Source organism: Rhincodon typus, chromosome 14 (assembly GCF_021869965.1).
Source record: "Rhincodon typus isolate 14 chromosome 14, sRhiTyp1.1, whole genome shotgun sequence".
In the NCBI taxonomy this organism is placed as follows: domain Eukaryota; kingdom Metazoa; phylum Chordata; class Chondrichthyes; order Orectolobiformes; family Rhincodontidae; genus Rhincodon; species Rhincodon typus.
The window spans coordinates 9339466-9365764 of NC_063345.1; the positions used below are offsets into that span (position 1 = coordinate 9339466).

The following is a 26299-nucleotide window of genomic DNA, read 5'->3' on the forward strand; positions in this document are numbered from 1 at the left end:
TACCAAAGTATTTATTGGAAAATCTTTATGGCCAAATCTGTTGTTTATATTTAGAATTCAGAAATGTTCCCTCATAAAATTGCATTTTATGTGCTGGGAAACATAACAGCTGGTAACAATCATTGAAAATATTATACAGGCCCATCTGTCTGTGAAAATAACAGAAATAACTTCCAGATAAAATCCTTTCATTGATGGTATGTTTCTTCTCCAGTCTTCACTCACTTAGCTATACATACCATACAGCAACCAGTTGTTTTAAATCTTGTTATGTCATCATTCACTTGACAAAGTAACAAGCAAGGTACATTAAGAGAAACTGGTGGATGTACTGGACTTAGATATCTAGAAGGTATTTGACAAGGTGTTACATCAAAGGTTACTCCACGAAATAAGAGTTTGCAGTACAGAGGGTGACATCTGTGCATGGACAGAGGATTCACTGGCTAATAGGAAGCAGAGGGTGGGAATGAATGGATCATGATTGGTTTGGTAGGATGTAACGAACACTATACAGCTATCAGTATTGGAAGTTCAAGTATATGCAGTTTGTATGAAAACCTTGACGCAGGCGCTGAATGAATGGTCACTAAATTTTTTTGATGATACAAAGACAGGTGGGGAAATAAATTGTGAAGAATCTGCAAAAGGATGTAGGTAGGTTAAGTGAGTGGGCAAAAACATGGCAAATTAGAGTATAATGTGAACTTCACTTTTCATAGAATCCCTACAGTGTAGAAACAGGCCTTTTGGCCCAACAAGTCCACACTGACCCTTGGAGCATCCCACCCAGATGCAACCCCCTAACCCCTGAATACTATGGGCAATTTAGCATGGCCAATCCACCCTACCCTGCCCACCTTTGGACTATGGGAGGAAACTGGAGCAAACCCACACAGACACAGGGAGAATGTGCAAACTCCACACAGACAGTTGCCCAAGGGTGGAATTGAACCCAGGTCCCTGGCACTGTGAGGCAGCAGTGCTAACCACTGAGCCACCATACCGCCTATTTCAGTAGGAAGAACAGAAAAGCAGAATATTATTGAAATGTTGGGAAATTGCAGAACTGTGATACAGAGGGATCTGGGTGTTGAGAGAGTAATTTTAACCTTTTATTTATTATTTAGACAAGATTCAGGTTTCTTTGTTTAATCACTTATCTATACATGTTTGGGAGTTGTACATGTTAAAAAATGACATTCAGCTCAGATATTTATCAAAAAACAAAGGTTTTATACTTTAAACAATCTTTCAAACAACTATTTCAACAAATAATAATTTCCAACCAAAATTTTACACATTTACTCACCTATATCTATACACAACAGTATTCACATAGTCTACATTCCAAGTACACATGACAATATTATCCAAATATGTTCAAACTAGCGCAACTCATTATATTATCCAATCATATCAGAACATGTTCACATCTTCTGGCTGTAGGTACATACTTGTGATTGCCAGAAAACCTTTACTGTCTACTCTCCCTTTTCAGTGTCCTGATATATGAATCACATGAAGTTAGTATGCAGTTACAGCAAGTGATGAGGAAGGTAAATGTAATGTTATAGCTTGTTGCAAGGGGAATGAAATATAAAAGTGGGAATGTTTGTCATAGTTGTATGGGAAGGTGATAGCTCAGTGATATTGTCAATTGGCTATTAATCCGGAGATACAGATTGTAATGATACAGTGACTTTAAGAGGAGTATTTTGTCCTTTTTGTTTATTTTGAAAAGAAATTTTGAGCCGTACATTCTGAGCTGTCTATTCCAAGGCAATAAAGTAAGCAGCTTGTGAGGCCATGTTTTTTTTAAGTTAGAACAATAGAAGCAGCACGAATGGGTAGAGTCAGGCTCCCACAGACCCACATCGTTTTAGTTTAGCTTTCAGAAGTTTTTGGTGTTTTGAAGCCAATTGTCAAAGCTTCTACATCTTTCTGTCTGTTACAGCTAAAAGCTTGGGTTCTCTGCCTGCTAAAAGAATTGTATGTGAGACAATCTATTTTTCTGAATTTGCCTTTGCCAAGGGTGTGTTTATGGGATGTTACTATATTGTAACAGTTGCTGTTTAGTAGTGAAGTAATCTATTCTTCTGTTAAATTTTCCAGCAGAATTAAGTAATTCCAGTTCTTCTCTCTTTTGTTTGTATCTTAACGGTAGGGGGGTAAGAAAAAAGTGTGTTTTGCTTAAAGCCAAGTTAGTGTAACCAATCAAATTACATCTGGAACACAGCAGCTTACACTTGCTTTTAAATAAGATAAAAATTAGGGTCTAGGCTATCTCCTTGATACATCTGATGGTGGTTTGGTCTGGTCCATAACAAATTGGGGGCTCTTGCCAAAATCAAAATCTCTTATTTGAGGTTGGGTTTAAGGGTTATTAGACTCAAAGGCAGTGAGTGATGAGTGTTGGCGTTCTGTTTTTGAGTGTTGCATTTGGTTGGCTTAAATAGTCTGTGCCTTATGCAGTAATGGCACTTGAAGTGGCTAAGAGTTTCCTTGGGGTGGAAGATGTAATTTGGGGTAGTTTGTAGAAGGTCTGTAAGGCACAGTTTTTGGAATTGGCAGAGAAGCTGGAATTGAAATTGCTTTTGTCTGTGAGGAAAGAGGATTTAATTGCAACTATAGCTGAACATTTACAATTGCCAGGATTGCAATCAGAATCATTGGAAACAGCTAAAATTCAATTACAAATGAAGCAGCTTGAATACCAAAAAGAAATGAAACAGTTTTGAGTTAAGATTGAAAGCAGAAGTAAAACAGAAAGAGAAAGAACAAAGAGGGAAAGAATTTTTGAACTTTGGAAGTTAGACCTGAAAACTGTAAGTCAGTTTTCATTGTTTGATTTGGTTTGATTTATTATTGTCATATGTACTCAGGTACAGTAAAAAGTTTTGTTTTGCATGCAGTACAGTAGATTGCAACATAGAAAGTGCATAAGGGTAATAAAGCGAGGAGTACAATGTTACAGCTGCAGAGAAGGTGCACAAAGAGCGAGGTCAACATTAAATTTGAAATTTGAGAGGTCCATTCTGCAGTCTAATAATGGCAGGGAAGAAGTTTTTCTTGAATCTGCTGTTGTATGTGTTTAAGCTTTTGTATCTTCTGCTTGACAGAAGAGATCGGAAGAAGTTGAAATGGCACAGTTATAGATGAAAGGTAGGAGTAATAATGAGGACAGTGATGGAAAACAGTCCCATGGTAGCCAAAGGCTTGGTGGGGATCTATTTAAATATGTCCAAGTATTACCAAAGTTTGACGAGAAGGATGTAGAAGCATTTTTCTTTTCAGTTTAGAAAGTGGTTAAATGAATGAAATGGCCGGTATTGTTGACTCAAACAAAGTTGGTAGGTAGAGCTACTGAGGCAGTTGCATCTCTATCAGATGAGGTATCTGGGGAGTATGAGAAGTACGGGAGTATAAGAGGTTGAAAAAAGCCATCTTAAGTGCATATGAGCTAGTGCCAGAAGCCTACAGACAACATCTCAGGGCTCTAAGGAGGGAACCTGGTCAAACATATATTAAGTTTGAAAGGATCAAACAAAGTAACTTTGATAGGTGGATAAGGGCATTAAAAATAGATCAAACACATGACACTCTTAGAGAGACAATTATTTCAGAGGAGTTCGAAAATTCACCTCTTGAAGTAGTGAGAACTCATGTGGAAGAGCAGAGAGTTAAAACTGCAAGATTAGCAGCTGAAATGGCTGATGGTTACGAATTGCTTCATAAATCAAAGTCTGGCTTCCGACATTGATTTCAGTCTGTGAGGGATAGAAATTGGGAAGAAGAAAAATCCTCCGTTTATAAGAGAAAAGGAGATCACATTTGAAGATAATAAAGATAGTTTACCACAGGGTAAAAAGGAAACTCATGAGGGGGAAGGAGAAGTGAAAAAGCTCAGGTATTTTTACTGCAATAAAGTAGGCCACATGAAGTCACAGTGTTGGTGGTTTAGAAAAAGCATTGGGAAGACGAATGTGAGAAAACAGAATAAGTCAGTGAGTTTTGTTGAAATGGTAAAGGAAAGCACGGTGGAAGCTAAAAAGCTGCACCAGAATGTACAACCTGGTCAGGGGTTGGCTGAGAAGAAAGTGCCAGATGTTCTTAACCTTGTGAGGGTCAACCCAAGCAGATAAAGAAATACAATTGTAAGAGGTGCAGGAGCATGTCAATCTTTGATGGCAAGAGATGAGGAGGTATGTAATTCAGAAGGAGTATTGCCAGGAAATATGCAGAATTCATGGTGAAAAGTGTAGTGTTCCACTGTATCAGGTGAGGTCAGAGAGCCTAGTGAAAAGTGGTGAAGTGGTGGTGGGAATAGTAGAGAAATTCTCAGTCCCAGAAGTACGGTTTACCCTTGGTAATGATAGAGCCGACTGTGGTTGAAAAACCAGTGGAAAATCATGCATCTGAGGTATTACAGGAAGTATATCCTGGGATTTTTCCTGACTGTGTGATAAGAAAGCCACAAAGCCACTGGTTGAAGCAGGCAGAGAAATCAAAGAATAAAGATAAGAAGATTGATGTTCAATTATCAGAGACATGTTTGATCAAATGGTTGGGAAAAAACAATAACAGGAGGAGGTCATTAAATTTGGAACACAGCACCTAACACCACCTTCAAATAAGATAAAAGTTAGGATCTGGGCTACTTCCTGGATATGTTTGAAGGGGTTTGGTCTGTTCCATAACAAGGTAAGTTTTTGGGTCCTGTGTTTGAAACGCTGCCATAGCCTGTCATCTACCAGCACAGATGTTGGAATTCAAATTCAATGAGAAAAAAACTGGAATTAAGAGTCGAACAATGAACGTAAAAGCATTGCTGATAGTTGGGAAAAACCCATCTGTTTCACTAATGCCCTTTAGGGAAGGATATCTGCCATCCTTATCTGGTCTGGCCTACATGTGACTCCAGACCCACAGCAATTGGGTTGACTCTCAAGTGTCCTTTGAGCAATTAGGGATGGACAATAAATGCAGGTTTTGCCAGTAACACCCATACCCTGTGAATTAATTAAGAATAAGAACATTGCTGAGAAATTATCTGGAGTACCCTGTGCAGTTTTGGTTTCAGTTAAGAAAAGATATCAATACATGAAAAGCAGTTCAAACAAGGTTTCCTTAACAAATACCTAATGATGGGTCGGGTTATCTTATGACAAAAGGTTGGACAGACTCCATTAGAATTTAGAAGAACAAGAGGTGATTTTATTGAAACCTATAAGATTCTGAAGGGACTTGACTGATTGGATCCTGAAAGGATGTTTCCCCTTGAAGGGCACTGTTTAAAAATGAAGGGTCAATGATGAACATTTTAGAACAAAGATAAGGAGAATTCTTTTTCTTTCATAAATTTGAGACATTTTAGAACTCATTGAATAAATGAAGCAGGTTCATTGCGTATTTTTAGGATGGGATAGTTTAACTCTTTATTAGTCAAATATTTAAGGTTATCAGGAATAGTTAGGAAGGGGAAGTAGAGCCCACAGTCAGACCTGCCATGATCTTATTGGATGATAGAACAGACCAGAGGTGCTGAATGGCCTACATTTCCCCTAAATCCACATGAACGCGTGTTTGTATGTCCTACCTATTTTTGAAACATCTTCCTTCGAAACAATTCTGAGATCCCTGCACTCCTCCAATTCTGCCTTCAATAACATTCTGATTTTCCCTTCCTTAGAGATCATATTATGGCTACGGGACTGCCAGACATAAGACAGACTTCAGAGGCTGCAGAATGCAGTGAAGAATGTTCAGGTACACCCATATTTTGTTCTGTCTTTTGACATATTTTACAATTCAACAGTGTTTCATGCCAAATTGGTTATTCGGATCTTCACCTGTTAACGAGGTTTTTTCCCTTACTTTTGTGCAGGAGTTAGGCCTCACTGTGAAGGCTGGCATTGTTGCCCATCCTTAGTTGCCCTTGAACTGAATTGCTCTCTAGGCCATTTTATTGAATGATTTATTGTCACTTGAATTTGACAAATAAATACAGTGAAAAGTGCAATATGTCACCATAGTACAGCGTCATTTTGACTTACGGAAAATATTAAGATATAAGGCTGAAATTAAGATATGATGCTTAAATATAATTAAAAACAGAGTCACCTTCTTCCCTTCTTGGGCTCCACTTGACATCAGAGGGTGGGGAGAGGTCTCCACAGCAGGCTTTGAGCCCACCAATACCCCCGCATCACCAGGGAGTACCAATTTGGGCCTACCTCATCACCATAGTGATGTGCAGATTTCAGAGGGCAGTTAAGAGGCATCCATATTACTGTAGGTCTAGAGTCCCATATAGACCAAGCTAGGTAAGGATTTAGATTTAGATTTTCCTGTCATGTGTACTGGAGTACAGGAATACAGTGCAACGCGTACAAAATCGCATTTCTCCAGCGCCTTTGCAGTATACAAAAGACAACAGATTACCTTCCTGTAAGGGCATTAGTGAACTATGTGAGTATTTACAACAATTTACAAATGGCGTGAAACAATATAGACATAATGTTGGTCAATTGTTGTGAAGTAATAAGACATCATTCTGAAACATCATTGGAATGCAACATCATTTACTTCCCCTTGGCTGTTGGTGACACTTCGAACAAACTAACTCAGCAAAGGGTGTAGGAAACAGGAGAGAACATCAGAGGGTAGTACCAGAGCTGGGTAAGGCAGATAACACTGCAACAGAGAGTGCTATGTTCATGGGTGGACCCAGAGTAAGGGAGAAGGTAATGAAGTCTGAATCACTGTTAGACTACATGCACATGAATGCACAACGGGCACAATTCACCATGTGGGATTATGATGTTAATGTAATATCGGAGACCTGGTTTAAAGACTGGGTGTTAAATATTCTCGGTTCCAAGGTTTTCAGAAAAGGGAAGGAAGGGGATAAAAGAAAGGTGTTTTCTTTTGATGCATGGAAATGTTACAGTGCTGGGGAATGAGGGTGTTCCAGAGAGTTCAAGAACAGAGTAAAGTTGACTTGCGCTGTATAATCTATAGACTGCTAACTTGTGGGAAGGATGTAGAAAGAAAATTGCAGAGAATAGCAGAAAGGTGTTCCAACATAGATACATCATTGTTATAATGGAGGGCTTTAATTTCCCAAATAAAGACTGCTGCTGAGGTAGTTTTGAGGGGGGACAGGGGCAAGCAGTCTTTGATTGTGTTCAGAACAATTGCTTGCAGCAGTATGTGTCCAGTCTTACAAGAAAGGAGACACTGGTAGACCTGGTTCTTGGGAAGGACGTGAGCAAAGTCTATCAAGTATCAGTGGGGGGGATCTTTTACAGAACAGCAATCTTTGTATTATAAAGTGTTGAATGCTTGAATAGACCAACCTGCATCAAGATAGTTAACTGGGGAAGAACTGCCTTGAACAGAGCAAGAGCTGAGCAGAACCTGATGGATTGGAACCAAAGCCTGGCAGGAAAAGCTGCACCTGAATAATAGGATGCCTTCAAAGAAGAAATAGTTTTGGCATAGTCATGGCATATTCCCTCTAAAGGGAAGATAGGAAAAATGAAACCAGAGCTCCAAAGAAGATGGAAATAAAGTTAAAGAAAAAAAAGTGTGCAGATGACAGGTGGCAGTTTGAGAATGCAATTGACAATAAAGCTGAAAGTTCAGAAGGGAAATGAAAAAGCAAATAAGAGAAGGAAAGGATCATGAAAAAGACTGGCAACTAACGTAAAGGGAAATTCCAAATTCTTCTGTGGACAAATAAACTGTTACAACATCGCAACAAGAGGGATAGGGCTGATTAGGGACTGAAAAGGGGATTTACACAAGAAAGCATGGCTGTGCTGTTAAATAAATTATTTGCATCAACATTTACCCTTGAAGTAGATGTTTCCCAGGCCCTGGTGACTAGCAACTCAGGCTATAGAAGGACTTAAAAATGATAAGCAGGATTTGGGTAGGTTATCGGCACCTATATTTGATAAGGCTCTGGAAGTTGCATGCAAGGACATTGAAGGAAGTGAGAATGGAAATTGCAGAGGTTCTGGAAATTATTTTTCAGTCTTCTTGGATTCAGGAATGGTGCCAGAGGACTGGAGATTTGCAATCATTGCCCCCTTGATCAAAAAAGGTTATAAAGGTCGGCTGAGCAATTACATTCCAGCCAGCTTAACTTCAGTGATGGGGAAGCTTCCAGAAATAGTTATCTAGGATAGAATTGACAGTCACATGGAAAAATGTGAGTGAATTTGGAAGAGCTAGCACGGATATGTTAAAGAAAAATCATGCCTAACCAGCTTGCTTGAAGCGCTCCAAGAGTGGGTAATGCTGTTGATGTTATGTCCATAGACTTTCAAAAAACATTCAACACAAAACAAAAACATTCAACACAAAACAAAGGAGGAAAGTTATAGTTCATGGAATGAAGAGCACCACAGATGCAAAGTTGGCTGAGGGATAGGAAACAAATAGTAATGATTAATGGTTATTTCCGGACCAGAGGGAGGTTTGTCGGAGAGTTCTCCAGTGGGTCAGTTTTTCCTGATAAATATAAATGATCCAGTTATTAGAGTGCTGAGGACAGTTTCAAAATTTGTGAATGAGACGAAAACTGTGAGGTTGAGAGTATAGAACTTTGAAAGGTGGCAGATGAAGTTTAATGCAGCGAAATGTGAGGTTAGTACAGAGAGACTGTATAAAATAAAGGATACTACGCTTAAGGGTCTTCAGGTGCCTCGAGACCTGAATGTACGTGTGCATGCGTTATTAATGGTGGCAGAACAGGTGGAAGGAGCTGTTAATAAAGCATACAGTATTCTAGACTTCATTAATAGGGCTCTTGTGGGGATGTTATGATAAATGTATATGACTCATTGTTACACCTCAGCTGGAGTATTGTGTAGAATTCTGGGTATCACACAGTAGATTGGAAATGAATGCATTGGAGAGAGTGTAGAATGGGTTTACAGAATGGTCTTAGGACGAGGCACTTTAGTTATGAGGAAAATTTGGAACGTTGGACTTGTTTTCCTTGGAGAGGAGACAGCTAGGAGGACATTTCATAGCAGTTTTCAAAATTACGAGGGGTCTGGACAAGGAGATAGGGAGAAACTGTTTCTTCTTGTGAAAGAATTGAGAACCAGAGCACAGTTTTAAAGTGTTTTGGAAAAGAAGTAAATGTGAGGTAGGAAGGAATTTTTTTCACACAATGCATTGCTGGTGTCTGGAATGCAATGTCCAAGTGTGGTTCAATTGAGGTATTGAAGAGGGTGATAAATTATTTAAATTAGAAAAAAAATGTGCTCGGTTAAGGGAAAAATTCTGTAGATTGGCACTTAGTCAAATGCTGAGGGAACTGGTAGGGACATGATGGGCTGATTGGCCTCCTCCTTCACTTTAGCAATTCTGTAATTCTGTGAAGTGATGTATAATGATAATGCCAGTGTCACATGATAATGTGGTGGGATCTGGAAGGGAACAGATGATGCACCATGTGCTTGAAAGAATGGTGTTAAGACAAAGCTAGAAGTAAAGAGTTTTGTAGAATTCTTTATAGACCAGCAGCAATAATTTGGGAGCTTAAATACAGTTAGATTTCATAAACCTGGCAAAACAGTGACAGTCACCACATAATTTCAACCCTAAATATTTTACTTTCCTGGATATGAGTGCCTGAATTTCTACAGGTTTTATCAAAGGGTGTCACAGGTATTAAGGATATGGGGCAAAGCAAGGTCAGAGCGCTAGTTTGGAGGATCAGCCATGATCATATTTAATAGCGGAGCATTAAAGGGCTGAATGGCCTACTCCTGCTCCTATTCTCTATGTTTCTATATTTCTTATGAGCTATTCAAGCATTTGACAAGGCCCCTCATGGAAGGCTGGTTGTTTGCAATATATATAAATGATTTGAATGAAAATGAAAGTGGTTTGATTGGTAAGTTTGCAGATAATACAAAAGTTGGTGGAGTTGTGGATAGTGAGGAAGGTTGTCAAAGGATACAACAGGATATAGATCAGTTGGAAAGTTGGGCAGAGAAGTGGCAGATGGAGTTTTATCTGGACAGTTGTGGGGTGATGCATTTTGGGAGATCAAATGCAAGTAGAAAGTATACAGTAAGTGGCAAGACCTTTAAGAGCATTGCTATACAGAGAGATCTTCGGGTGCAAGTCCATAGCTCCCTGAAAGTGGCAACACAAGCGGATAAGGTGGTAAAGAAGGCATACAGCTCGCTTGCTTTCATCAATCAGGACATTTGAGTATAAAAGTTGGCAAGTCATTTGGCAGCAGTATAAGATTTTAGTTAGGTCACATTTAGTGTATTGTGTGCAGTTCTGGTCACCATGCTATAAGAAGGATTGTGGAGGCTTTGGAAAGGATGTAGAGGAGGCTTACCAAGATCTTGCCTGGATTGGAGTATATTAGCTACAAGGAGAGGTTGGACAAACTCGGATTGTTTTGCTGGAGTGTTGGAGGCTGAGATGTGACAGAAATATATAAAATTATGAGAGGCATGGAGAGGGTGGACCATCGGAGATTTTTGAGCCAGGGTGGGAATTTTAAATGAGAAGGGAATAGTTTAAAGGAGATGTAAAAGAAAAAAATTTCACACAGAGGCTGGAACATGCTGCCACAGGAGGTGATAGAAGCAGATACAATAGCAGCGTTTAAGAAGCATGTAGACAGACACATGAAAGGAAGGAAATAGAGGGATACGGACCACGTACAAGCAGATGGGATTAGTTCAGAATGGCATCATGGTCGTCACAGACATGGTGGGCCAAAGGGCCTGTTTTTGTGTTGTACTGTTCTATGTTCTAAACTGATAATTGATTTTGCAAAATCATTACAGCAGGAAGACAGAAGCACTATCCTCACATCCTTCCAAGATATTATACATTTTCTATTCCAAATGACAGATGAGGTTTTAGCACTTTTCTGTCTGTAAATGATTAATGACATCGGGCCTTGGTGTCAGTTGATTAAAGTCCCTGCACACACCTCCTCTCTGTAACAAAACATAGGTATGCCTACGCTGCAAGGGCTACAACAGCTCAAGAAGGCAGCTCACCACCACCTCCCACAGGGCAGTTAAGAATGGGCAATAAAAATACCAGCCTAGCCAGCGACAAGCTGTAACATGCATCAGGTAACATACCTTTACTCTTTCACTTATTGGCTCACAAGTTTTGTTTCTCTGCCTGCTATTCCTCTGGGGAGAGTTGAGTGAGCGGGTCACCAGTCAGAGAGATCCACAACCAATATAGAGTGAAGGCATTTTTGTTTTAATTAAGTGGGAGTCACTCCCAATGGAATTTTGCTTTCTCAAAAGTCATGTTTTACTCCTTTTTCTGTCCAACTTAGCAATTTTCTAACTAATGTGTTGTGGGCATTACACATGAGATTTTGCTGTATATTGATTACATGAGAGGAAAGATGCAGTTGGAAAAGAAAAAAAATCTGCAGAAAAATAAAGGATTGCTGGGGTTTCCCTTTCCTTTATATTACAGAAAGCAATGCATCCTTCTCCTTGCCAAAGTAATTACATGGCAGTCCTGTGTAACATTTGGAATTGCTTCCAGACTCTATAGGAACGGAATAGCATCTGGTCCTCTGTTTATATGCTGAGTGCCAGTTAAAACTGCAAGATAAATAGAAAATGTTTCAAGGCTGAACTTACTCAATAAGGACAGAAAATTGAAGAAAGTACTCACTTTACATATGACTGTTTTGAATCTTATAAAGAGTAGAACAGCTTACGATGCCAGTGTCCATCCAGTTGGCCAGCAGTTCCTTGCGTGCTTTTGTTATTGACAATAATATGACTGATATGTATGGAATTTTCCAGAAGTTACAAATCATCAGAATAAATGTCAGACCAATCTGATCTGATGGTCTAATATTCAAAATCTGATCACAGCCTTATTCTGAAAACCAGATAGAAACATATCTTGTTACGTTTGCTGTGGTGAAACCTTAAAACCAAAATGACCAAATTTACCAAGTGAAAGAATTACCTCAATTTACAAAGTTGCCAAAGAAGATTTCACTTTTTGTAATTTTTAATTTAAATAAATTAAGGCCAACACAAAATCAGCATGAATTAACAGGCAAATAGTACTTCAAACTGCAAGGTGAATTTCACTTTCTGTAGTTAATACAACAAGGTTACCACTTTACACAATCATAAGTATTACTCCACACAGACAAGTGACACCGCTTGCAGTTCCAAAGTTTCCAAACTCAGCTCTTCATGTGTAGGATGTTTAATTTTCCCCTGTCAAATATTTGGCCGTTAAGTCATGTTCACTGACAGCTGTATTCCATCAAGGTCCCCAGAGACGCTTATCACCCTGACAGACCATCATCAGCCACATTCCTAACAGACCTGATGGCACAGACTGCCCAGACACTCCTTTTAACATGCCCTTCTAACAGACCCTGACAAGCGGGCGTGTTGCTTCTGGCAAAACTGAAGCGGTTGCATTCAAATTGTTCAATTCACCCTTCAGACTCGAACCCAGCCTTCGGGTTTTTTCTATCTTGTTCAATGTTACATGCAGACAGCTCTGTGCTAATGGGTCTTCTCTGTTCTCCCCTCTGCTTCAACCTTTATTTTGCTGAAAGTGTCCTATGGGTGTAGCTACATGGCTTTTGTAACTTGCTTCCTGTTGCTACTGCCTCCAGTTCAAGGATCACTGAGTCATGTTTACTAGTATTCTCATTGGTTAAGGAGGTTACAGTTGGTCACAGTCTAAGGATAGAGAGTAGGCCATTTAGGATTGAGATGAGGAGAAATGTCTTCACCCAGAGAGTGGTGAGCCTGAGGAATTTTCTGCCACAGAAAGCGATCAAGGCCAAAACATTGAAGACTTTCAAGAAAGATGTAGATGTAGTACTTATGATTAAAGGGATAAAAGGGTATGTGAAGAAAGCAGGAACAGAGTACTGGGTTAGATGATCAGCCATGATCATATTGAATAGTGGAGCAGGTTAGAAGGGCCGAATGGCCTACTCCTGCTCTTATATTCTGTGATTCTATGATTCTTTCACAGTTGAAAGAACTTCTTAAAAATACTTTTTGTGCATTCTTCAAATCAATGATAATTTCCAAGAACATTTTCAAGAATTTGCAAATTTTGCTTACTGTATTGCTTCTAGATCAAAAGTCATCACAGTATCAAACTAAATTCAAACTGATCAAAACTTTAGATTTGACTACATAGAATTTTGTTATGCAAGTGTAATAAGAGAAATGAAATCAAGGTGCAGAAGGGGAGGTGAGGTTAAGACAGATCATGACAGATCATGATCAAATTGAAAAATGACTCTGAAGCACAAAGGAACTTGGGAGTCCTAGTTCAGGACTCTCTTAAGGTTAATGTGCAGATTCAGTTGGCAATTAGGAAGGCAAATGCAATGTTTGTATTCATTTCGAGAGGGCTAGTTTACAAGAGCAGGGATGTACTGCTGAGGCTGTACAAGGCTTTGGTTTGACCGCATTTGGAATATTGTGAGCAGTTTTGAGCCCATATCTAAAGAAGAACGTGCTGGCATTAGCGGAGGTCCAGAGGTGGGTTACATGATTGATCCCAGAGACGAAAGGCTTGACACACAAGGAGCAGTTGAGGATTCTGGTTCTACAGTCAATGGAGTTTAGAAGGATGAGATCTCATTGAAATTTACTGAATACTGAGAGTTCTGGATCGAGTGGATGTGGAGAAGATGTTTCCACTAGTAGGAGAGACTAGGAGCCAAGGGCAGAGCATCAGAGTGAGTGTGCGACCCTTTAGAACTGAGGTAGGGAGGAATTTCTTCAGCCAGAAGGTGGTGAATCTATGGAACTCATTGCCACAGAAGGCTGTATAGTCCAAGTCATTGAGTGTGTTTAAGACAGAGATAGATGGTAAGGGGATCAAGGGTTACAGGGAGAAGGCAGGAGAATAGAGTTGAAAAAGCTATCCGCCATGATTGAATGGTGGAGTAGACTTGATGGGCCAAATAATCTAATATTTTATGGTCTTATGATCAAGTTTCAATGGGCTGAATTAAATCTACTGGTTCTTAATGTTCAATGGACATTTTGGTTCCTATATATTGACAAAAAAAAACTCTGGCCAAGAATGGAAGTCTGCCTTTAATTTGGAGTAGGGTAGAATCAGTCACTGATATACCAGATGAAACCAATGTTAACAGGCCCCTGAAGCACAAGCTTCAGCATCTGAGTCTGAACAAGATTAAGACCTGGACTACTTTAAAGTGATCAGTTAGAGGTTACTTACAGGATTAACCACATCTGTTCTACATTCATTTATAAAGCTTATTGCAGAATACAGAAAGTCTGCTGAACTTTTTGCTGGCAGAACAAAAAGCTGAAAAGGAGTCACAGCCAAGTAAACTGTCAGTCATAATAAATGTGCAGAATTTCCTTGTTAATTCAAGGCAGAAATAAAATTTTGTTATTTAACTTCTGCTTGATGAGCCAACTTCATTTACTGAAATCACACACGTGCAGCCACATATTGACTCACATTGGAAAACTTCAAATATCGGCAATCATAGCTTCAAAGTATGAGTAAATAAAATATGCATAAACATTTATTTAACTTCAACTCATCATGCAATGTTGAAAATGATCATAGCATTCACAACAAAATAAACATAGAAACAGGAGTAAGAATATCAAACAAATTGTTTTCTTTACTTATTCACAGGATGTAGGCATTGTTGGCTAAGCCAGCATTTATTGCCCAAGCCAGCATTTATTGCCCATCCCTAATTGTCTCAGAGGGCAATTAAATGTTAATCATACCACTGTGAATCTGGAGTCATATGTGGGCCAGACCAGGTAAGGACAACAGTTTCCTTCTCTAAAGGACATTAGTGAATCAGATGGTGTTTTCACCCAACAATCAATAGTTGCACTGTTGTAGTGGTTCAATGGTTAGCACTAGTACCTCATAACACCAGGAACCCAAGTTCAAACCCAGCCTTGGGTGATTGTCTCTGTGGACTTTGTACATTCTCCCTGCTTCTGTGGGGGTTTCCTCTCACAGTCCACAAATGAGCAGGCTAGGTGGATTGGCCATGTTAAATTGCCCTGTAGCATTCAGGGATGTGTAAGCTAGGTGGATTAGCCACTTTAATGCAGGATTATGGGGCTAGTTTGAGTGGGATGCTCTTTGGAGGGTGAGTGCAGACTTGATGGGTCAAATGGTCTCTTTTCTGCAGTGTAAGGATTCTAAGATTATATTCTTGATTTCAGACTTTTATTGAATTCAAATTCCACAATCTACTATAGTGGGATTCAAACCAAGAACATTAACTGGTCATTGAGGTTAACACTCTAAAGATAATACCACTAGGCCATTAGCTCCATCTCCTTACTGATGGCCTAGTGGTATTATTGCTAGACTGTTAATCCAGAGAGCCAGATAATGTTCTGAGGAAAAATCAAAAGAACTGTGGATGCTGTAAATCAGGAACAAAAACAAAGTTGCTGGAAAAGCTCAGCAGGGTCTGGCAGCATCTGTGAAGGAGAAAACAGAGTTAACGTTTCAGGTCTGGTGACCCTTCCTGAGAACAGTGTTGCTAATGTTCTGAGGACCTGGGTTCAAATCCTGCCGGGGCAGATGGTGGCATTTGAAGTTAATAAAAATATCTGGAAATAAGGATCTAATGATGACAATGAATCCATTGCCAATTGTCGGGAAATATCCGTTTGGTTCAACTAATGTCCTTTAGGGAAGGAAACTGCCATCCTTACCTGGTCTAGCCCATGCGTGACCCCAGACCCACAGCAATGTGGTTGACGCTTAACTGCCCTCTGGACAATTAGGGATGGGCAATAAATGCTGCCTAGCCAGTGCCACCCACATCTTGTGAATGAATAGAGGATTATTGAGATGTGCTTGCAAGATGACAATTATTGGGTCTTGAATATTGAGGGGAATATGACATTCAAAAAGAGGAAGCCAGCTAGAGGTGAAGGGAAAGTATTCTTAGTTAGGAATGACATTAGTGAAATAGTTAGTTGAGGCAATCAGGATATGAAATCGGTCTGGGTGGAGATGAGGAATAGTGGGGGAAAGGAGTCGCCAATCAGCGTAGTCAAAGGCCCCCTAACCACATTGTTGGATGAAATATGCAAGAAGAAATATTACTTGCTTGTGATAAAGATTGTGGCAATAATCATGGATTCCTTTAATCAGTAGAAAAACTCAAAAAATAAGATTGGCAGTAGTAGCCTAGATAAAGGGTTCCTAGAACGCTTTTGAGATTGTTTCTTAGAACACATCAACACATTCCAACTCTGGACTGATCAGAGAGCAGCTTATAGTTAACTTGGTAATGTGACAGGATTAATTAATGGCCTCAGAGTAAAGGTTCCTCTAGGTAGCAATGAACACAGTATAATTGAATTTTCCATTCAGATTAAAACAAAAATGATTGAGAAGAACCAATATTTTGCATCTGTCTTCACGAGCGAAGAGAGTGTTAGTGAGAGTAAAAATGTCAGTATATACCCGATGAATATGTGGCTGGTGAAACAATATAACAGGAAGGATTCCGGGACATTTGGACCAATTGTGGGGAAGGTGGGACCAGCACAATCTGGAAGGACAGGTGCTGGGGCTCACTATGGGAGGGGGTGTAGTTGCTAGTGCTGTCAGGTAGGAATTAAAGTAGAATAGCAGAGGATTGGATCTTGAATAGGTAGACAGAGGAAGGAGAAATAAGAATTGAAACAATAGACAGAAAGTTAAGAAGCAAAAGCAGAAGGCAGATCAAACAAGAGTGACAAACAAATGCAAAATACAGCAAAAATGACCAACATAGTTAAAAAGATAAGCCTAAAAGCTTTATATCCTAATGTGAAGAGTATTAACAATCAGATAGATGGATTAGCAGCACAAATAGATGTAAACAGTTATGATATAGAGATAGTAGGAACTGCAGATGCTGGAGAATCCGAGACAACAAGGTGCAGAGCTGGATGAACACAGCAGGCCAAGCAGCATCACAGGAGCAGGAAGGCTGACGTTTCGGGCCTAGACCCTTCATCAGAAATGGGGGAGGGGAAGGGGGTTCTGAAATAAATAGGGAGAGAGGGGGAGGTGGATAGAAGATGGATAGAGGAGAAGATAGGTGGAGAGGAAACAGACAGGTCAAAGAGGCGGGGATGGAGCCAGTAAAGATGAGTGTAGGTGGGGAGGTAGGGAGGGGATAGGTCAGTCCAGGGAGAACGGACAGGTCAAGGGGGCGGGATGAGGTTAGTAGGTAGGAGATGGAGGTGCGGCTTGAGGTGGGAGGAGGGGATAGGTGGGAGGAAGAACAGGTTAGGGAGGTGGGGACGAGCTGGGCTGGTTTGGGGATGCGGTAGGGGGAGGGGAGATTTTGAAGCTTGTGAAATCCACATTGATACCATTGGGCTGCAGGGTTCCCAAGCGGAATATGAGTTGCTGTTCCTGCAACCTTCGGGTGGCATCATTGTGGCACTGCAGGAGGCCCAGGATGGACATGTCATCTGAGGAATGGGAGGGGGAGTTGAAATGGTTTGCAACTGGGAGATGCAGTTGTTTATTGCGAACCGAGCGTAGGTGTTCTGCAAAGCGGTCCCCAAGCCATGATATAGTTGTGATTAAGAGAGTTTGTTGCAGATAGGAATTGAATGCCCAGAGGTGTTAATTATTTGGGAAGGATAGACAAAAAGAGGTAGGAGGTGGGTTAGCACTGCCAGTAAAAGAAAAATCAATACAATTGTGAGGAAAGGTAACAGCTTGGAAAATCAAGATATTGTACAGAATCTGTAGGGGTGGAAATAAGAAACACCAAAAGGCAATAATTTTGTTAGAGATTGTTTATAGGTCCTCAAACATTAGTGGAGATGTAAGATAAGGCATTAAACAAAAACAAATTAGTGATGTGTGTAATGAACGTAACTATAACCATAGTTACTTGCTCACTAGTTACCACTGCTGCCTCACAGCGCCAGGGACCTGGGTTTGATTCCAGCCTCAGGCAACTATCTGTGTGGAGTTTACACATTCTCCCTATATCTGCGTGGGTTTCCTCCAGGTTGTCCGGTTTCCTCCCACAGTCCAAAGATGTGCAAGTTAGATGGATTGGCTAAGCAAAATTGCCCATAGTGTCCAGGGATATGCAGGCCAGGTGGATTACCAATGAGAAATTCAGGGTTACGGGGATAGAGTAGCCGGTTAGATCTGGGTGGGATGCTGGTTGGAGGGTAGGTGTGGACTCAATGGGCTGAATAACCTGCTTCCATATTGTGGTGACTCTATGATTCTACGATTGGACAAATCAAACCAACAATGACGTTGTGGAGATTGGCTTTTAGACCAATACATTGAGGAACCAGCCAGGGAACAGGCTATTCAAGCAGAAATGAGAAAAGATTAATCAACAATCATTTTGTGCGGGGTCCCTTTGGGAGGAATGATCATAATATAACAGAATTCGTCATTAAGATGGAGAGTGAAATAGTCAAATCTAAAACTAGGGTCCAGAATCCAAATAAAGGGAACTATGAGGGTATGAGATGTGAATTGGCAAGGTGGATTGGGGAACCTTGATAAATAGGTAGACTGTGGTTAGGCAATGGTTCATATTTAAAAAACATGTGCATGAATTGCCAACAATTCTGTCTGGCACAAAAATAAAAGAGGAACGGTGACTCTACTGTGGCTTAGAAAAGAAATTACTGATAATGTTATTTCAGAGAGGGGTGAAATAATTCCAAGGAGGCAGGTGTCCTGTCACCAAGTCACCTTTTATTTACACATATACAGTACATGGGACACTGACTAACTTGCTCAGAGCCAGTCCCTAGAGTGAGAAGACTCTCAGACTCTTGTTTATATGTGTCAGCTAGGGCTCCCTGATTGGCCCAGGTTAACAACCCCAGTCAGGGATCTCATACTCAATGAGATCCACCTTGCTGACCTCCTTCCAATCTTCCAATTGCTACACCCCTTCCCCCAGGTCAGAGGATGAGACCTGTTCTTTTTCTTGTAGCTTCTCCTCTGACTCAGACTTGGACATGGGCGGCATGTACTAGACCATAGCCCATCTCTTGTGCCCAGGGTGTCTCAGAAGACATTCCTCCCCTTCTTCAGGTGGTAACAGTAGCAAGGCTGTGACATCGGCTGCATCCATCTTAGACTTTGAGGTTTCTTTGACACTAGTCGAAGCGGGGAGCCATGGTTTCTGATAAGCCTTTCTGGCTGTTCTGAGAGGCCGGGTATGTTTAGCTCCTGCCCCATTTGCAAGGTCTCAACTTTCATGTGATCCACAAGTTTGTTCAGGACTGCCTCAGCTACCCGAAATTTATATGTCAGGGGACCTGACCTCATGTTGACCTCGTCTCCTACCCATTCAGGGCCATTTCCATGGTTTCGACACCAAATTTCATCTCCTGAAGTAAACTGTCTCTCTCGCTTAGAGGAAGCATGTGGCCAGCATTGGCATTCCTGATGCCATTTCACCCTCCCCTACAGGTCTGGGAATATCAAGTTTAACCTGATGCAGAGTCCCCTCACCATTAGCAACTCTGATGGAGCTATCCCTGTAGTTGCGTGAGGGGTGATGCTATAATCAAACAGGAACTAGGAAAGTTTGAATGAAGCAGCAGGCTGTTTCTTTAAGCCTGCCTTCAACGTTTGGACTGCTGTTTCTGCCAGACCATTTGATGATGGATAGTATGGAGCTGTCCAAACATTGAAGGCAAGTGTCAGTCCAGGGGTCAGTTTAATAGGTATCCAGGAGTCAGACTAGGTTTTTAAACCTCTAACCTTTCCTGGGTAACTATTAGCTTAACTGAAGCAGAACACCTCCAACTTTGATGGATTCTTTTGGAGGATTCCAGACACAGAGGAATTATTCGTTGGAATTCTCAGTTCCCTGGGCAATTCCCAAGTAGTCTGTTGCGTCTGGAATCTGCATTGTTCCAGTATATAATTCCAGTCTACATTGTTTCAGTGACTAACTGGCCGTCATAGTATCTTGGCATATATAACCTGAATATAGACTGTAGTATAGACTATAGACTGTTCCGGCTCTGGTGAAGAGTCATCTCGACTCGAAACATTAGCTTGCTGTCTCTCCATGGATGCAGCCTGACCCCCTGTGATCTCTGTCGTTTGTTGTTTTCAGTATAGACTGCAAGGCTGCAGCTAGTTAATCTCTGAGTTATGTTAAATACCAGATTTGAAATCCGTTGTGAAATAACTGCTCTCCTCTCACTATATTTTTGGAAAGATGGTTGACTCAGTGGTTAGCACTGCTGCCTCACAGCTTCACAGGTCTGGGTTCCATTCCAGCCTTGGGCAACTGGCTGTGTGGAGTTTGCACATTCTCCCCAAATCTGTGTGGGGTTCCTAGTTTCAAAGCAGGCAACACTTCAAGAGTTTTCCTCTCCGTATCATCACACGCACAATAGAAATGATCACAATTGCAGCATTTATAACAATTGTGATATTCAGTTGTATCAGCGTCAATGGGTTGTTGTTATATGCTCGTATGATGGGGCGGCTGTAACCATTTGCTTGAAGGTTCGCTCCCGTCAAGAGAGAGAAAGGGATATGTGAGTTATGGTCTATCAATAAGAAAGAAAGGCAGAAAGCTAAAGCCTCAGCCTTAGGGGCCAGGTGGCACAGTGGTAATGTCACTAGGCTAATATTGCAAGTAACAGTTCAAGCTAATGTTCTGGGATAAGCTCAAATCTGACCATGGCACATGGTGAAGTTGGAATTCAACAACAATCTAGAGTTGGAAAATTAGCTCAATGATGACCTTGTTAGCATTGTTGCTGCTAAAGCTAATCTGGTGAACTGATATGGAAGGGCAGTTTTATGGGAAGGGGGTGAGTAAGGTGAGCCTTATTTATTTGAAATATGCAGTGTTCTTGGGGGCTGGATAGGATAGATGTAAAGAGGTTGTTTTCACTTGTGGGACAGTCTAGGGCTAAAGGACATAACCTCAGAATAAAGGGTCGCACATTTAAGATAGAGATGAGGAGGAATTTCATCTCTCAGAGAGCAGTGAAACCATGAAATTCTTTACAACAGAGGGCTGTTGAGGTTGGGTCATTTTGTATATCACAAGGCTGAGATAGACAAATTTTTAATCAGTAAGGGAATCAAGGGGCCTGAGGAAAACGCAGGAACACGGAGTTCAGGGTTTTCAGTTCTAAGCAGTTTAGCAGTTCTGAGGAAGGATCATCAGACCCGAAACGTTAACTCTGTTTTTTCCCTCACAGGTGCTGCCAGACCTGCTGGGCCTTTTCAGCAACTTTCTTTTTGTTCAGGGTTTTCAGATCAGTCATGATCTCATTGTATGGCATAGCAGACTCAATGGGTTGAAAGGCCTACCCTTTGCTTCTATGTTTTATGGTTTTATGGCTCCACTTATGCTCTTTAGGGAAGGTAATCTGCAAACTTTACTTGATCTGGCCTACATGTGACTCTTAACTGCCCTCTGGGCAATTAGGAATGAGCATTTATAGTAGCCTAAACAGCGATGCCCATATCCACGAGTGAAAAAAAAAGTTGTACACTGTAATGCAAGTGATAAAGAAAATGAGGAAATATTAACCCTCATTTTATTTTGGGCCTCATCTGGTCTGCAGCAAGAAATATAGACAGAGGCTGAATGAGGCTTTTCAGCCCTTCAAACCTGTTCTACCAATTTATTGAGTTTATGGCAGATCTGTATCTCACATCTAAGGCTCAAAATTTATAACTTACTGACCAATCTTCAACTTCTCACCGACAGCAATTGAACTCAATTTTTCCTCAGCATTTAATTAGACTGCTTGCCTGTAAGAGGCAGGCTTGATTAATAAATTAAGCATCACATTTGGGCCAAAAATTCCTCATGATCAACTCCAGTTGAAGGTTAGCAAAGAATGTCATGAATAAATGTGCTGCTGGAGAGTGAATTAGTTTTGCTGTCTGGCCTCGTGGAGCTTAGACTTTCATTTGTCCTTTGCAGGGAAGAAGAAGTCAAAGTTTAAAACCTTCAAAAACTTTTTTGCCAAGAAGAAGAGGAAAGATCCAGCAGTCCCTCGGGGAGAAAGCAGTCTCAAACCGTGCCAATCGAGCAGCGATGTTAACCTTCCGGAACCTTCCACAGCATTGCCTGACTCCGAGGCAGGGTAAGAGATGATGAGATGGCAGCTCAACGAGATGTTAACTTATGCAACTACTTCAGCCAAGGATTATCGGGAATATGCAGGAATGTAGAGTTGAGGTTAAAATCAGATCATCCATGATCTTAATCAATGGCCGAGCAATCACAAAGGTCCAATGGCCCACTCTTGTTGCTTTTTCATTTTAACCCTGCCACAGGCACATCCCGGGGGCGGGTAAAAAAAAAGTGACTCCAGTTTTTCGAAGTTTTTATCGATTAAGAGCAATTGCTCCAGGGTTCAAAGGTTATCAGGTCCACAAAAGCTGCACCAGCCAATTACCTGCCATGAATTTTAGCACTACATATGATTCTAAAGTTTAATTGTGTAAACGATCACGCACAAGTTATCAAAACCAGAAAAGCTTAAAAAAAATTTGTCTGCTGCAAACAGTTTCCATGTTCACTCTTCAACAAACTCAATGTTATTTATGTTGTCATAAATGTTGATCCATCAGCTCAGTCCAAAATACATTCTTCCATTTCATATTGGTGTTCATGTGCAGGCAATGATTGTAAAATTATATTTCCTAATTCTCTTGATAAAATGTATATAAAATGCATTAAAGGGGTTCAAGTGGCAGTGTCCCTATCACGGGGTTAGAAATTCTAGGTTTAAGTCTCATCTGTCACAGAGATGTGTTGTGATATGTCCGAACAGGTAGCTAATAGAATGCATTAACAAGATGGGAATATGATAAGCTTTAACCCTAACAAAAGCAAAATGTTTCGACTGCTGGAAATTTATGATATAAATGATGGAAACACTCAGACAGTGTCTGTGGAGAGAAAAGTAGATTTGTGTTCAGACAGCACACCTGAAGCAGTTCTGACAAAGGTCATCAAAATAAAACTTTCTTGGTTGACAGATGCTGCCTGATCTGCTTTGAGTTTCTAGCATTTCCTCTTTTTTTACTTGAATTGCATCCAGTTCCCATTCACTTCTCAAAGAAAACAAAGACTTCTTGAATTTGTGATTCAACATTTAGTCTCTCTAGAATTGGAAAAGCAATCCAATCAATCAATTGTGTCTATGTAGCTCCTTGAGTGGAACACAATATTCAAATGTGTTTCACAGGATTCTGAAGGGGCTTGACAGGGTAAATACAGAGACGATGCTTCCCCTCATGGAAGAGTCTTGGATCAAAGGACATAGTCTCAGAATGAAGGGGAACCAATTTAAGACTGAGATGAGGAATTTCTTCTCTCAGAGGGTTGTGAGTCTTGGAACTCCTTGCCACAGAGAACCGTGGGGCAGAGTCCTTGTGTATATTTAAGGCTGAGATAGATCAGTTGGGAAATCAAGGGTTATGGTGAAAGGGAAGGAAGGTGGACATGAGGAATGTCGAATCAGCCGTGATTCTATTGAATAGCAGAAGAGGTTCAAGGCATTGAAAGGCCTACTCCTGTTCCTATTTCGTATTATCTTAAAAGGAAATATTACAGCAAATGCCTAATATCTTGGTCAAAGATGTAGGTTATGGAGTCATAGAGTCATACAGCACAGCAACAGACCCTTTGTCCAACCAGTCCATGCCAACAGAATTCCAAACTAAACTAATCTCTCCTGCCTGCTTTTGGCCCATATCCCTGCTACTCATGTACTTATCCAAACATCATTTAAACATTGTAGTTGTACCCACATCCACCACTTCATCAGGAAGTCCATTCCACATGAACCACCCTCTGTGTAAAGAATTTGTCTTTTATGTCTTATTAAAATCTCTCTCCTCTCACCTTAAAAATATGGCCCTTAGTCTTGAAATCCCCCATCCTGGGGAAAATACACCTACCATTAACCCTATCAATTCACCTCACTATTTTATAAACGTCTATCAGGTTGCCTCTCAACCTCCTATGCTACAGTGAAAAAAGTCCCAGCCCTTCTCCAGCCTTTCTTAATAACTCAAACCTTGCATACGTTTTAAAGAACATCCCTTAAAACAGAAAACAAAACAGTGGAGAAGTTAGCACTGGGGGTCAATTCCTAAGCTTGTGGCCTTGATAACTGAGGACACAGCCACCAAAGGAGCAATTCAAATCCAAAATGCTCAAGAGGTCAGAATTAAAGGAACATGGGTAGCTTGGAGGTTTGTGAGGCTCGAGGAGACTAGAGTGCTATAATAACAGGATGAAGCCAAGGAAGAATTCAAAAGCAAGGATGGGGACTTTAAAATGCAAGCAATATTTAACATTGAACCAGTGAATCTGGGGATAATGTGTGAATAATTTGGTGTGTGTAGACCGAGCAGCAGAGTTTTGGACCAAGTCAATTTTAGAACATTCCTTCTCCCCATTCTCATCATCAGCACTTGGGATCTGAGGTCGCACTCAGTTATTCATATCAAGGAGCAAAGATATCATAGAATCCCTAAGTGTGGAAACAGGCCCTTCAGCCCAACAGGTCCATACTGCCCCTCTGAAGAGCATCCCACCCAGACCCATCCCGCTATAACCCATCTAATCTACACATCCCTGAACACCATGGTCGATTTAACATGGCCAATCCACCTAGCCTGCACATCTTTGGACTGTGGGAGGAAACCGGAGCACCTGGAAGAAACCCCTGCAGAAATGGGGTTAATGTGCAAACTCCACACAGACAGTCACCCAAGGCTGGAATCGAAACTGGGGGTTCCTGGTGCTGTGAGGCAGCAGTGCTAACCATTGAGCCACAATGCCACCCAAAATATGTTCCTTGAAAACCTTTTCTTGATTATTTTAATCAAAGTTATTGCACTTCAGGACTTTCTTTAGTTTTTTTTATTTGTCTAGCTAATTTTATCTTCTATCATAGGGGAGGTGATGGCCTAGTGGTATTATTGCTGGACTGTTGACCCTGATAATATTCTGGGGACCCAGTTCAAATCCTGCCATGGCAGATCATGGAATTTGAATTCAATAAAATATCTGGAATTAAGAGACTAATGATGACCATGAATCCATTGTTGGAAAAACCCATCTAGCTTACTAATCTCCTTTTGGGAAGGAAACTACCATCCTTGCCTGGTCTGGCTTACAGGTGACTCTAGACCCACAACAATGTGGTTGACTCTCAACTGCTCTCTGGGCATTTAGGGATGGGCAACAAATGCTGCCAGCAACACCATCATTCCATTAATGAATAAAACAAAATCAATCAGACTACTTTTCTGGGTTATATTACTACAGAATCATAGAATGCCATTCAGTCTATCATGCTTGTACCAGCTCTTTCAAAGGGCTATCCAACTACTCTTTCCGTAAAAACCAAAAGAACTGCAGATGCTGTAAATCAGGAACAAAAACAGGAGTTGCTGGAAAAGCTCAGCCAGTCTGGCAGCATCTGAGAAGAAAAAATTAGATTTAATGTTTTGGGTCTGGTAGCCCTTCCTCACTGGACCTGAAAAGTTAACTCTGATTTTTTTCTTCACAGATGCTGCCAGACCTGCTGAGCTTTTCCAGCAATTTCTTTTTTTGTTCCACTCTTACCCTATATCCTTGCAAATATTTTGCCCTTCAACTTGCTATCCAATTACTTTTTTGAAAATTGCTATTGAATCTTCAACAGCACTTTCCAGATCACAACAACTCATTGTGTACAAACAATGTTTTCTTATGTCATCTCTGCTTTTCTTGCCAATCACCTTAAATGTACTTCATCCGGTTACCACCCCATTCTGACCTAAAAACTGTTTCTCCTCATTTATTTGACCAAAATTTTTCATGATCTTGAACACTGCTATCACACCTTCCCTTGGCCTTCTCATCTCTAAGGGCACAGAGACATACTATTTCCAAGTCAGGGTGGAGTGTAGTTTGGAGAGAAACTTGCAGCTTCTCCTTCTCTTGCTGCCATTGTCCTTTAAGATGGTACCAGTCTGGGTTGGCTTGGGAAGTGCTTTCCTGGGTAAATTGCTGCAGTGCGTCTGATAGTATACACTGTTGCCGCTGTGCAGGGATGATGCAGGATGTCATTGTTGAAGATGCATAGGGTGCTGATCAAGCGGGCTGTTTCAATCTGAATGCTGCCGAGTTTCTTGAGTGTTGTTAGAGCTGCACTTAATCTGATCAAGAGGAGAGTGTTCCATGGCAATCTTGACAACCTTGTAAATGGGGAATTAGGGATTG

At 40.8% G+C, this 26299-nt stretch overlaps 1 protein-coding gene across 1 annotated transcript in view; it reads left to right on the forward strand.

Moving 5' to 3' along the window:
- The window catches only part of zgc:66433 (uncharacterized protein LOC321250 homolog), a 173681-nt gene that overhangs the window by 93596 nt on the left and 53786 nt on the right, over positions 1-26299 (forward strand). The window contains exons 2-3 of the mRNA XM_048605082.1: positions 5693-5769; positions 21995-22157. Of these exons, the coding sequence (XP_048461039.1) occupies positions 5703-5769; positions 21995-22157 (230 nt within the window). The 5' untranslated portion in view covers positions 5693-5702. The remainder of the gene's footprint in view (positions 1-5692; positions 5770-21994; positions 22158-26299) is intronic.